Source organism: Fukomys damarensis, unplaced genomic scaffold (genome assembly GCF_012274545.1).
Source record: "Fukomys damarensis isolate Sample0158 unplaced genomic scaffold, DMR_v1.0_HiC HiC_scaffold_10, whole genome shotgun sequence".
Taxonomy (NCBI): Eukaryota; Metazoa; Chordata; class Mammalia; order Rodentia; family Bathyergidae; genus Fukomys; species Fukomys damarensis.
In genome coordinates, this window is record NW_022900922.1 from 32,845,236 (window position 1) to 32,859,459 (window position 14,224).

General features: G+C 44.9%; 1 protein-coding gene across 8 annotated transcripts in view; it reads left to right on the forward strand.

The window, feature by feature from the left end:
• Positions 1-13,407, forward strand: part of Cage1 (cancer antigen 1) — a 32,363-nt gene extending 18,956 nt beyond the window's left edge. For 3 of the 8 annotated variants that reach the window (XM_010622812.2, XM_010622817.2, XM_010622819.2), the window contains 4 exons: positions 497-601; positions 1,202-1,272; positions 6,085-6,153; positions 12,158-13,407. In XM_010622812.2, coding sequence (XP_010621114.1) covers positions 497-601; positions 1,202-1,272; positions 6,085-6,153; positions 12,158-12,242 — 330 coding nt within the window. In that variant the 3' untranslated portion in view covers positions 12,243-13,407. Of the gene's footprint in view, positions 1-496; positions 602-1,201; positions 1,273-5,082; positions 5,171-6,084; positions 6,154-7,722; positions 7,948-12,157 lie in introns of those variants that run through there. The other 5 variants (XM_010622813.2, XM_010622814.2, XM_010622815.2 and 2 more) reach the window with 5 other exon arrangements.
• The last annotated feature ends 817 nt before the right edge of the window (positions 13,408-14,224 follow it).

Here is a 14,224-nt window from a genome sequence, read left to right on the forward strand (position 1 = left end):
CATCATGTACAGCCTCACTGATCTCCTTCAGAGAGAATCAAATATTTTTCTGCATTGATCATGGAAAAGAAAGTAAAGATTTGAGGCTAATAAATATTTGCATGTACTAACAGATAGTTATTTGCCAAGTTATTTCATAGTGTGCAATGAGAGAGAGATAAAATGCCATTCGAATTCTTGCTCACCTGTTCTGTGTGCCGTCTAATGAGGATCCAGTTCATAGCATCACAGATTCGCCTAACGGACAACTCAGTGAAGGTGGATATTGGGCACTGAGTGCAGTGGTGCAGACTTGGGGGGCTGAGGCAAGAGGATTACAAGTGCAAGGCCAACAGGAGCAACATAGAACAAGACTCTATCTCAAAAAAATTTAAATTTAAATTTAAAAAAAGGATAACGGAATAAGGATAACGCACTGTCCTCTTTTGTTCTCACTACCCACATTAGCTTTCAAGGTATTTTTCAGGTTAGTGTTTTCACCAATGTTTCTCTGTAGATCAAAAAACTGGGAAGTCTTGTAGAGTCCAAAGAAGACCACTGCAACAAGCTCATTGAAGAGAATGACAAGTATCAGAGACACTTAGGCAGCTTAATAAATAAGGTACACATTTTCTTACAGAAATATTTGCCTTCTAAAAAGTATGTCAAATATTAAAATAATAGAATCAGGAGGAAAAGGATCTGAGGTTTGATGTAGTGCATTTACATTGATGTCTTTCCCTTCATAATGGCATTAGAAGATGTCCCACCAGCCTTTAGCTGGATGCTAGCAGAGATCATGGTGTGTGTCTGTCCATCCTACTGCAGGAAATTTGGTCTTGGCATTGCAACTTCACTTTCAGGGTAATTATAAATCTTGCCAATTTAGTGTTCCAGTTAGTTTTAAAAATCTGCACTAACCTTAACCAAATAGACTGGCTCCTTCCTTGGCACACACCTTGGTGTATGGAATAAACACGCTGTGTGTTGAATCACTGCACTTGTCTGTATCTGCAACATGACGAGTAGATAGAATTCTACTGTTATTCATATTTCTCATCTCAAAATCTAAGGAAGATGTTTTGTCTGCTGTAAAATTTTCATCAATGTAGTCAAATAACCTTAAACTTGCAGAGATTTTTAAAAAGGAGAAAAAAACCAAAATTTAATAAAAACACTAGAAATTGTTAAAGGATGATTTGTTTAGCTTATTTTTTTCAAGGTTACATCGTATGAAGAAATTATCAAATGTGCTGACCAAAGGCTCGAGGTATCCCATTCCCAGATTGTGCAGTAAGTAGACAAAACTGTTTCACTTTTATGAATATTTACTAATATTTTATTTCACCCTCTGGCTTCTGAGTTCATTTCTTCTGACTCCCAGAAGAAGAAAAGTGAGGATTTGTATGTTCAACCCCTCCTTCATAAGTAGAGGTTCACAGTCAGTTTAATGTCTGGTCTACTTAAGACAGAGCTCCTTTTAACTTTAGGAGTTGATGAAGGAATTAGTGAGAAACACCCAAAAATGTCAGAGGATATTTTCATAATGTTTAAGTAAAATAACTTTGCAATGCTTAGAATTTATTCATAGAAAGTTATTGAATGCCTACAAAATTGAACATATATGAAGTATCAAGTAAATTCTCTCACTGAAATGAAATTCAGCTTGACATTCCAAAAGCACCATCCTTAAATTTTGCCATTTTACACCGATTTAACTGCTGCTTCTTCTGTCTTCCCTGATTTCATTTGCACTTGCTATTGCTAGCACTTAAGGAAAAGGCCTCTTGTACAAAGAAAGCCCACCTGAAAGCCTGAAGTAATTGAAAATGTAGGTAGCAGTAGCTTTGCTTGCTTTTGTTTTTCACTGTCATTTTGAAGCAGAACAAATGGTAAACAGCTTTTCCTTTTCTTACATTAATGCAGGCAAGTTTTCAATTTGTAGTGGGCGAGGAGATAGTTTACTGAGAAGGAGTAAAATTAGTCTTCCCCATCTTATAGCCAAGAATATTCAATCAGTGTTCAATAATTATGGCCTCATGGAGTTGAAATTTTTTTTTTAAAATTTAAAAACAATATCAAACTATCATTTTGGCCACATTGTCTTGCCCCAGTTATTTTTTTAAATTTAAGAAATCTTAAAAGCATGTTTCAGTTGAGAGACTGACCCAGTTTAAGAAGGGTATCTGAATTCTATATGCTATATTAAAAGGATTATCAAGCCAAGCATGGTGGCACATGCCTGTAATCCCAGCAGCCTGGGAGGTGGAGGCAGGAGGATCACAAGTTCAAGCCCAGCCTGGGCAACTTAGTGACTCAGACCCTGCCTCAAAAATAAATTGTTTTTGGACCAGGGATTTAGCTCAGTGGTTCGGTGGCCTGCCTCACAAGCGCAAGGACCCCAGTTCAATCCCCGGTACCAAAAATAAATAAATAAATAAATAAATAGTTTTTAAAATGGGGGCAGGGGCTGAGAATGTAGCTCAGTGTAAAGGCCCTGGGTTCTATCCCCAGTATGGGAAAAAGAAAAAAAAAAAGCAATGTCAATTGTGGCCGCCTATTACAATTCCCTTTAGTGGGTTTTGAAAAATACCAATGTCTAGGTAAGCTTACATCCTAGGTGAGACATGGGCACCAGGTAATTTAAAGCTGTCCAGATCATTTGAGTATCTAGACAGGTTGAGAACCACTGTCAGGTATCATGTGAGTTGATTTGCTTTAAAGAATCAGGTTTTTTTTGTGTTTTAAAATTAAATATAGTCTATTACATCCAGAAAGATATTTTTAAAAATTATAGTGATTTAGTTTTTGTATCATTGAAAGGTATAGACTGCTTTGAAAATTATGAAATACGTGGGCTGGGGATTGAGCTCAGTGGTTCCACTGCCTGCCTTGCAAGTGCAAGGTTCCAAGTTCGGTCCCCAGTACCAAAAAAAAAAAAAAAAAAAAAAAAAAAAAAATTCTGAAATATGTCATCAGAGCAGTATTACAGTATTCCTTTAACTTGGTGGTGGTCTATAGAGTCTGTTAAAATTCAGCAGTATCTAAGGTATTGCACTCCAGGTTTACAGTATTCTCTATATTTACTGACCACCCTGTAATTTTTCCATTCACATGTTTTGGATGTTAGAAATAGCTGCTTACTACAAAAGCCATTCATGAGATTTGATTTTTTTTCAAAAGACTAAAAGAAGACACTTGGTAAAGTCCTCTTTACCAGCAGGTGTGATCTGTATGAAACATAAACCTCACCATCCCATTTTGCATCTTAAAACACTTTAGTAATTTTTCCAACAGGTTTTTTGAGAAAAAAAGACTTTGCTGTAGTACTAGGATGGGGAGAGATGGGGAGGTGTAGATGTAGCAACCATCGCCCTGGTGGCCTCGTATGCCAAAGGTAGTGGTACCACTTGGCTCATGATTTTCCCAGGGCCACCCTCCAGCTCCCAACCCCATGTTCCTGAGGCAGGGGAGATGCTGAACAGCACTCCGGGACAAAATCCATCTTCCCTCGCTAAAGCCCTCGGCTGAGCCTGGTGACAGGAGTTGCATGGTCATGGCATCTAAGCTGAGGCCTTGGCAGGTCAGCTGCCTCCCTCATGGAAAGAGAGCACTCTGGCACTTTCCACTCAGAAATTCGTTTGTTTTATTTTATGAAAAAATAAAATTTCATAACAAAATAAGAGAATAGTAATAATTAATACACTGTACCATTAACTTCGAAGTAGTTACTCCTCAGAGTACAAGACAAAGACCAAAATGATTCTTGGGAAGAAGAACCAAATAACACAAAATGTTCTTTTCAATGAACTAAGATAAATTTATAATATAAATTAAACAAATCAGCAATTTTTTTTTTTAGCAAAATATTTTTGAAACAACAGAATATAAGCCATTTGGGGCAGTGTTTGAACTCCTCCCTGCTTCCTACTTCTCTTTTCTATTTTGCACTTTATTTGTCAGAAATTCTTAACATGGCCTACAAGTTTCTTCATGATCAGGCTCCTGCCCACCTTTCCAGTGCCACCTGCATCCCTCAGCTTGCTTTTAGCCACACTGGGGATCGAGTTTCTCAAATCTTCCACATTCCCTTTGGCTCCTGAGTTTTGTACACGTTGTTCCAAGTGGAATGCCCAGGCTCTTCATCCCACTTGTCCCCTGCCACCTTCCAAATTGGTCCAAATGACATTTCCTGAGAGGTGCATTCACTATCTCCAGAGTTATGGTTTAGATATAAAAGGTCCCGAAAATCTCATGTGTTCAGAGATGAGGCCTGGTCGGAAGGGACAGGTCACTGGGTGAATGACCTAGAAGGGCTTGCAGGCATTCCTCCTTGAATTATGCTCCCAAGACTAGGTTGGCCAATGAATTGGTTGCTAAATGAGGAATTCTATATGGAAAGTCCCTTACAATATTCAGAACAAAGAAATGGTCAAAGGAATCTCCAACTTGACTTTTTTTTACTGCCATAACTCTTATAGGCAGTAGTATAATTATAACAACTATAGCACTGTGCTGTAGAGTATAGTCAGCAAAATTTACAGTACTGTATAAACAAGTTATACTGTACAAAAACACACTGGGGCTCCATAATTAAGATATAGAGAACTCTGCAAAAGAAGATGGGTGCTAAGTTCAAACAGTTGTTACACAGCCAGGTTGTTAAATGAGGAAGGTCCATATTCTTGTTCCTGGCTCTTCCCTTTTCTCTGCTTCTGGGATGCAATGAGTTGGGCAGCATTCTTCCGCCAGGCCCTTTGAGCATGCTGTTTCTGTCTTGGAGCCAACCAGCCATGGACTAAGTCCTCTAAAATCCTCAGCCTAAATAAACCTCTCCTTTAAGTCATAGGTGTCAGAATTTTTTCCCCAGTGATGGGAAATGACTAACATATCGTTTGAAGGCAGAAGCCTGGACAAAGTGGTGTTAGGTTTCAAAATGACAACCTATAAACTCTGTGCTGGGGCATAATGTGTTCTATTTTGACCATGTAATGTTTAAAATATTTTAAAATTGACAAAATTTTCAAAGGGAGATATCATATGTGTGTGTGTGTATATATATATATGTGTATTTATTTATGTATATTATCTTTTTTTAAACAGGTTCTCATTATCCAGCTCAGTCTGGCCTGGAACTATGTAGCCCAGGCTGGCCTTGAGCTTGCAAATTCTCCTGCCTCAGCTTCCCAACTGCTGGCATCAAAGGCATGCACCACTATACCCAGGCAAAAAATTTCAATTTCTGTCTCCTCTTTAAAAACAAGATCTGACATTGCTACAGCAATCCCACATAGCATGGTCCCTTCTTCCCTTAGATGGAATCTAGGGCTTTATGCTCTGGTGTCTGTGAATCACCATCAGTTGGCTTTGCTTCCACACACCTGTCTGAGCCTTCTGCAGGCCACTGCATTTGTGCCTGTGTAGTAGGGCCTCATCTCTCTGGGGGGGGGGGTCTGTTTATTTACCTTCTGCAGGAAGCTGCAGAATGGCCCTCAAGGAGATCCCAGTCCTAACCCCAAGGCCCAGTGAAGGCAAGGGAGACTTTGCAGATGTGATTTGAATCAACAAGATCACCTGGGATCTCGAGACGAGGAGATTGTCTGGGATACCTGGGTGGGCCCTTGAGTGCAGTCCCATGTGTCCTAATAGAATGGACGCAGAGAAAATCTGATGACGGAAGACTGAAGAGGCAGTGGGGACAAGCAGGGTGAAAGGTGCTGTGACATGGAGCCAAGGCCGCAGCTCCGGCTGTGTTTCTGCCCAGCTGGCCCCAGGGCGGTGCTGGGTCTGCATGGAGGGACCCATTCTCCATCCACCGTACAAGCCAAGAGAAGATCTGTATGCCCTTTTATATATTTGCTATGCCCTTTTATATATTTGCTATGCCCTGCTGCACTTCTTCACCATGGAGACCTATGAAGGGGGAAATGGACCAAATAATTCAAGTCGTTAGAAGAACCCCCAGTCCTTCCTTATATGGTGAGCTGGCTGGATGAGGTACAAAGAATAGCTAGATTGAATTTAGCAAGTCCTCCAGTGAATCTCTTAAGTATTCACCTGGAAAAGTTCTTTTTAGTCATAAAATGCAGTTGCTTCTTCTTTCAGTTTGGAAGAGAGAAATAAGTATTTGGAAGATTTAATTAGAAGGCCCACAGAGAGAGCCAGAAAACCAAGGTAAATTTTCCTTCCTTTTTATTTATTTATTTTTGTATCAGGAATTGAACTCAGGACCTTGCGCTTGCGAGGCAGGTGGCAGAACCACTGAGCTAAATCCACAGCCCTTTCCTTTTTAAAAAAATAATGTTTTGCCAAGTATGGTGGGGCACACCTGGAATCCCAGCCCTCAAGGAGACTGAGGCAGGAAGATTACCGGGAGTTCAAGGCCAGCCTGAACAATAAACCCTGTCTCAAAAAACAGTCTTTTATGTATAATAGTGTATTTTAAACATTTTCCCTATTTCAATATAAGATAAATTATATGAAAGCACTTGGTACTTTGCTTAGCACAAATAGTTGTTTGATAAACATTTTTTTCTGCAGCACAAATTAGAAAGCCAGACTGCCTGCCCTGATGGATCATATACTCACTGCTAAGGAAGATAGTACACTGCTAAGGAAGATAGTATAAAGTATGAGCTGATGTTTTTGTTCATAGAAGAACTGCTTGTCCTGCTACATTTTTTATGACAAGATTAAATTCTTGTTTTCTCTTTTCTGAGACAGAGTTTCACTATATAGTACAGGCTGGCCTTGAACCCATGGCAATCCTACTGCCTCAGCCCGAATTCTGGGATTGTAGGCATGTGCCATCACACCCAGTTACACTAAAATTAATTTTCCCCCCCTGGTACCGGGGATCGAACTCAGGACCTTGTACTTTTGAGGCAGGCACCATGCCACTGAACTAAATCCTCAGCCCACTAAAATCAAATCTTAAAATCTGTTATTTTGTTTTGGTTTTATTGGCCTCAAACTCACTATGTAGCCCAGGCTGGCCTCGAACTCAGTGATCCTCCTGTCTCAGCCTCCCATGTGCTATGATTATAGATGTGCTAAAATCTGTTACTTTAGAAGTCCCAGCTGGTCTTGTAGTCTAGCGCTACAAAGGCTGTGTACAAACCCGCAAGGCTGATTAAGAACATAGCTGCATGTCAGGTGGCCTCTTCCTCATACCTTATACCCACACCCAGTAGTGGGACTGCTGGATCTCGGCTCTGTAGGTGCTGATAAAATAGTTACCAGTTCCCAAAGTGAGAGCAAGTTAGTTTGTTTTAACATGCATAAATAACTTTCAAATAATTTGTACAAAAATAGTTCTGCATAATGTAAGATGTAACAACACCCCACAAAATGTATCAGAACAGTGGCAGATGTGGCCCTGAGGTCCACAGTATATTGATGCCGGAACCCTGGGCCTGGCAAGGATCTGGGTGTCCAAACAAAACCACCACGGAAGAAACCCCACCCCACCCACGCCCATGCAAGCCCTCCTCTCCCGCAGTCACCACGCTGAGGCGCCCCTCCCCCGGGCAAGACGTGCGCATGGAGGCCCTCCACCCCGCAGTCCGGATCCCCAGCTCCAGCGGCAGCAGAGCCCTTGAGTCCCCACCCCCCGTGTTTACACGCTCGTCCTTGCACTAATTCAGTCTTTGCAGAAGTTTTTCTTCCACTTGCTCGAACCGGACCCTCGCGGACATCTCGGTGATGAATAGCTCACAGCCTTCCCTGGTAACTCGCTCGCAGGACCTCAGGTCGATATGGCGGATGTTCCCGCAGCGTCGGAAGAAGGCCAGGCTCTGATCGGTGATCTGACTGCAGTCCGCCAGGGTGACCTCGGTCAGCGAGTCCCGGGTGGCGGTGGCGGCCTCCGTGAGCAGGTGGACGGACTGGTCCGTGACGTGGTGACAGTAGCGGAGGTGCAGCTTGGACAGTAGGGGCATGTGGCGGGTGATGAGCCACAGGGAGGCGTCCGTGATGTCCAGGCCGTCCAGGTGCAGCTCCACGACGTTCCGGAGCCTGCTCCGATGGTCCGCCTGGCCCGGCCTGTTGTCTGTGGGCGGGGACAGGAGGTCCCGCATCTGCATGTCCTTGAGCCCTTCTACCCACTGAACATCCAGGGTTCGGAGCAGCGGGCAGCTGGAGCTACAGAGCGCGGAGACGGCGATCCACGAGCAGCCCGCCAGCGCCAGGTCCCGGAGCCTGGGCAGCCGGGTGATGAGCCACCCCAGCTGCTTCTTAGAGATGTTGGTCCAGCTGAGGTCGAGGGAGACAGGCTGGCGCCGGATGATGCCGGTCAGCATCAGGGGTGTGACAGACCCGCAGCGGTTCAGGTCAATGCGGGTCCACAGCTGCTTGTCGCAGCACCAGCGGTTCCAGGTCCTGCAGACCCGCATGCAGACACACAGGTCTTGGTGGCTGAGGCGGCTGAAGACGGCCATCCACACCTCCCTGGGCATGACGTGGGCCGCCCCGTTGTCCAGGGGCAGCCAGTTGGGTGGGGGACTGATAGGGGACGGCCGGATCACGTGGCGCTTCATCTGGGTGCACGGGTCGGGGCGGGAGATGACTGGGGGGTTGCAGGCCGGGCCCCACAGGTTCCGAGGAGTCCCTTGCTGAAGCCCTGAGGGCGCTCAGAGGTCCAGCGGGAGAGCAAGTTTTCTGAAGGAAAAGATTTCAAGGAACCCAGTCCGTGGCTATCCCTTGGCCAGATAGAAGTATCAAAGTGTGGGGCTTCGCGAAGATTGGTCAAGAGATCTCCAGAAGGGGTTTCCGGGATGTTGGGAAACAGGCCCTACCCACCTACCCGAGCAGAAACTGCAGCGAGCTGTGGCAGCCCCGTACGCGTCCCCCAGAGCGGCAGGACAAGAGGTGGACACTGTCATCGCTGTGACCCTGAACGGGAGCCCTGGCGTTCGTGGGACTCTGCCCAACGCAGCCTGGAGGACAGCAGCCGCGCAAAACCAGGAGAAAGCTCAGACAGGAGGCTGGTGGAGAATACTGAGGCAGAGGATAAGACCTGGCTGGCTGGAGGGTCCCAGCAATCGCTAGCTAAGAGGAAGAAAGATAAGCATCGCCCCTTTGCCAGGCCGAGCTCGGAAAGCCTTAGCCGAAGAGAACTGTGCCTTCCCAGGGCCTGCCTTCTGGGTCTGCACACGGGTGGGACGAACTCAACCTCTGCAGCAGGGATTCTACCTACCCAAGGGGTTCACTAGCACGGAGAGAGAAGTGTAGGCGACCCTAGTCTTTGATCCTCTTCTAGGGTGCCAGCTGTAGAAGAAGGAGGAAGGACAGGGACACCGCATCAGCTTAGCAGGCAGGCAGCGGGGCGCTCACCACCAGCAGGCAGAGGAGATGAGCCCCTGGTTCACCTTGCTTTTATTCACCCAAACCCGGCTCGAGCAATCAAAGTAACAGGAGATCCACCTGCTTCCCAGGATCGTAGTAGTTCTCAGGGGAACACCTGCACCTCAGCTGTCCTAACTCTTCCCTCCTCTGCAATATGTGGTCACCCTGAGGGCAGCCCTCCTCCTTCCCGCTCACAGAGGCGGCCATTTGGGCCTCAGTGCTCCTCCCGTCCTGACGGTGCACTCCTGCTTCTGCCTGAAGGGGAGGGGCTTCCCAGAGAGGACTATGACTTAGAATGAGCAAAAACTCCTGGGCCGGCTGCCTGTTTGTTCACTGCAAAAGCAAAGCTGGGGGCAAAAAAAGGCTTAAAGTAGAACTAGGAAACAAAATAAATGAAAGTTGCATTAAATTTTTTTTTCTTAATTTAATTTTGCGATGCTAGAAATTGAGCCCAGGACCTCACTCACGCTAGGCAATGGCTCTACCATTGAGCCACATCCCCCAAGCCTTTATGGCTATTTTTTAAACTTATAAATGAAAACATTTAAAGCTGTACGTATTTATGGATGCCATGTCTGCAATGTTTACGTTAGGGTAGACACATCTCAAACATTTGTACTTTCTTGGTGGAAATATTTACAATCCCTCTAGCGTTTTGAGATGTGCAATGCATCACCTACAGTCCCACACCGCATGACAATAACTCGCTACAGCTTCTTTCTCCTAACTGTAACTTGGTACCCACCAACCGGCCTCTCCCCAGCCTGTCATCCCCATTCTCCTCTTAGCCTCTGTGAGACCCTGCCTTTTTATCTGAGTGGGATCATGTGGTACTTGTCTTCTGTGCCTGGCTTATTTCACTTAGCACAATGATCTCTAATCCCATCCACGCTGTTGCAAACAGCAGGATTTCATTCTTTAGGGCTGAGTAATATTCCATGGTATGTGGGTACCACATCGTATCTGTCCACACCGAAGCAGATAGACACAGAGGTGCTCTCCATTTCTCCGCTATTGCGAATAGTGCTGTGGTGAACACAGGAGCACAAATGCCTCCTTGACAAAATTATTTCATTTCGTCTTATGTATATCCAGCAGTGTAATGCTGGGATCATAGAGCATCTATTTTTAATTGTTTGAGGAACCTCTATACTGTTTCCTGTAAAGGCTGCACTAATCTACATTCCCACCAGCAGAGTGCAAGGGTTCCCTCTCTCCACATCCTCTATTATCTTTTTTATAATAGCTAAGATTTTATTTTAATTATGTCATGAATCGTGTTTGTAAATACAACTTTGTTTTGAAAATCAAAATCTCTGAGCTGACTTAAACTATCTCCTGTGATAGGTTAATGTTCCTTCCTTCCTGCTTCCCTTCCCTTCTTTCTCTTTTTCTTTTCTTTGTACAGTGCTGGGGATCGAATTCAGGGTCGCCCAGCTTCTAGACAAGCACTCTACACTGGGCTATATCCCTAGCCTAATTCAAAAGAACCCCAGCTGTAGTAACTCATGTCTATATCCCAGCACTCTGGAAGGCTGAAGCAAGAAGATCTCGAGTTTAAGCCCAGCTTGGGCAATTTAACAACTTAGTGAGATCCTCTCTCAAAATAAAAGAAATTTATAAAGTGTTAGAGATGTAGCTCAGCGCAAAGGCCATCGGTTCAGTCCCCAGTACAAAGAAGAAGGAATGTGGTGTAATCTAATGCCTGCCATATCACAAATGCTCAGTAAATGATGGTTTTAGCGGAATGTGGATCTTCTACAAATCATGGAGAGAAACTGTGGAATTTTTGGAATTATTTTAATTAATAGCATTTGTATACAAGTATATGTGCTTTACCAGCTGAGACGTTTGTTTAGTTACATGTGAACTCTGGGGGATTTGAGGCCCATTTGCACAGATACAGACTGGTCTTGAGGCACACAGTGACCTCTGGGTCCCTTTCCAGCTCTCGAGGCCTTTTGTTAGGACTTAAGACCTGCAGCCTTCAGCCACGGCGGTCCTGAAAGCCTCTGGCTGGACAACCCCAGTGCACTGGGCCATGAGCAGCCTCCTCCCAGGGACTTGGTGGCACCTGGGTGGTCCTCTTTCATAGTAGAAATTGTGCGGATTCTGGATCTAAAAGGCAGCCGCCCTTTAATAGTCTCAGATGTCTGATTTCTCTGTCTAGTCTTCACCACTTTCAGGGAGATTCATGAGGTCCTCAGGTCACAGCCTTTTTCCTAAGTGGCTCTGTGGTGATGTTAAATGTAATAAGACTCAGGATCTTGGCAGGTGTGGTGATGAACGGCTGTAATCCCAGCACTCGGGAGGTTGAGGCAGGAGGATCGCTGTGAGTTCGAGACCAGCCTGGGCTACATAGTGAGTTCCAGGTCAGTCTCAACTACATAGTGAGACCCTGTCTCAAAACAAACAAACAAAGACTCAGGATTTTTATTCAAGTGCATTGAGCATAAGCCACATATTACATATCAAAAAAGCTTTATCTTTCCAGCTACTTGGGGGGCTGAGGCAGAATGACTGCAAGTCTAAGGCCAGTCTAAGCAGGTTACTGAGATCCTGTTTTAAAATTTTAAAAAAGGAAAGAAAAGGCCTGGAGATGTAGCTCCCGGTAGAGCATTTCCCTAGCATGGGCAACTCCTGGATTTGATCCCAGTGTGATCAAAAAAAAAAAAAAAAAGTTTTATCTTAATCTTTGGGGGTCTCATTGTTCTCTCCTAGATAATAATTCTTCTTGAAAGTGAGGGAGGGATATGCTAATAGTGGCATATTTTTTCACCGGTTTGCTATTTTAGTCTTCTCTCACTTTTTAATGTCTTTCTCTTTCCTACAGACCAAGATCAGAAAACCATCCAAAGTCCATGACCTCGTTAGGTTGTCTGGATATACATGATAAAGACTGGTATATTTCCAGGTGACTTACAGCAACGTAAGACACGACCTCATTCCTGAAGTTACTTCAGCAGTGACCGGCTGCACTCTCCGTCCTCAAGGGTGGCCTCTTCTGCCTCCTGTCCTATTTGTCCTGTAACTTTCTTGTCTCAAGCTTTTCTTCTTTGGGGCCCCTCACCTTCCTTTCAAGTCCACCTCTCTTTTCCTCGGGGCTTGGGTAGTCAGTGCCTCCCTGGTGTTTCTGCCTCCCATTTGCTCCCTGTCCCCCATCCTCCACGGTGGACAGGGTCATCTTCAGAAGCAAAACATGACCTCCCAGCAGCATGGCATTCCCACCTCCCCGGCAGCTGCACCTAACTCCCTCCAGATGCCTAAATGCTCTGGTTTTTACCAGGGAATTGAACTTGGGCCCTTGGGCTTGCGATGCAGGTAGCAGAACCACTGAGCCAAATCCCGGGCCCTCTGCACTGATACTGTGGGGCCCATTATGGCCCTGGGCTGCTCCCGTTACCTACTATGCTCCTCCCCAGCTTTTTCTCCTCTGACCTCCCTCTGTCTCCGAGGGACTGACTCACTGCCTCCCATGTGCATGCATGGAGCTCTTGGCGTGCTGACATCTCTGGGCAGCCTTACATTCTCCGGTTTGAGCTCTTCCAGGGTGAGCATTGTCTCAGAAGCATTTCCAGATTTCTAGGTGCCCTTCCCATTCTAAGTAGTGTGAGCTTTGAGAATAAGGCCAAAGCCGCACCCTCCTGTTAGAAGATACAGCTGCTGATGCCCCTGGCCCACCTGGATGTGTTTCGGGAACATCATGGCCTTTTGAAATTATTTATTTATTGAGGCAGGGTCTTGCTAAGTCATTAGGTACCCAGGCTGGGTTTGAACTTGGGACCCTCCCACCTCGGCACTCTCCCCAGCTACCACACCCTATTTGTGACACAGCTTTGTGGAAGAAGGGAGCAATCAAAACAGGGTGCCTCCCACCGAGACCCAGTTCCTGGTGTTCCCCAGTGGGGGAAAGGTGGAAAGGATGCCAAAAATAATGAATTGAAACCAAGTAGGGCATTAGCTGTGGAGTTCTTCTATCTATATGTAGGGGTTCTCTCCATCCTTTTTCCATGTGTAAACAAAAACTAGCAGTTCAGGAATTCTGACACTTATGGAATGTTTTTCTTCTGTGTGTGTGTGTGTGTGTGTGTGTGTGTGTAGGTTTTGAGACAGGATCTCACTATGAAGCTCGGGCTGGCTTTGAACCCGCTGTGTAGCCCATGCTAGCTGGAACTCACTGAGATCCTTCTGCCTCAGCTTCCTGAGTGCTGGGATTACAGGCATGTGCCACTACACCTGGCTTTTATCTTTCATTTTTAAATGCCAGATATTTTAAAAAGAAATAGAAATAACCAAAGAGTGAGCACTAGTAATTTTTGTCAACCACTCCAGGAAGAATGGTTACTATGTATACTACTCCAATTAATCCATGAAATGATATATTAAACCCATATAAATACTGAAGTTTTACATTCCAAAAATGTAACTTTTTACAATTCCTCCTGGTGAAAAATCAAACATGTTCCACTCCAGCATAAACAAGTGAATGCAGGTGACTTCTAGCTTTTCTCCCAGAACACTATGTGATCAGGCCTTTCCTTGTGTGTGTGTTGAAGCTTGAACTCAGTGCCTTCACACTGAGCAGCGTTTTCAGCCCTTTATTTTTTGTTTCAAATCACAAAGTTTCTTAGGTTGGGCTTGGACTTTTGATCCTTGTGCCTCAGCCTATTAGAGTGCTGGGACTACAGGCTATCAGGCCTTTAATGATGCATCAAAGTAGTGGAGAACTTCACATTTTATTTCCCTGCAAGACATTTTCCTTCTCTCCAGGCAAGTGGGCAAGTTCTTCCTTCCACCAACCAACTTGAAGGACAGAACCCTGAAGTCCTTTGAAGTGAAATCAAGAGAACACTGGTCTTCTAAGATCTGACCCTTGTATTTTCTCTCTTAAAATGAGTTT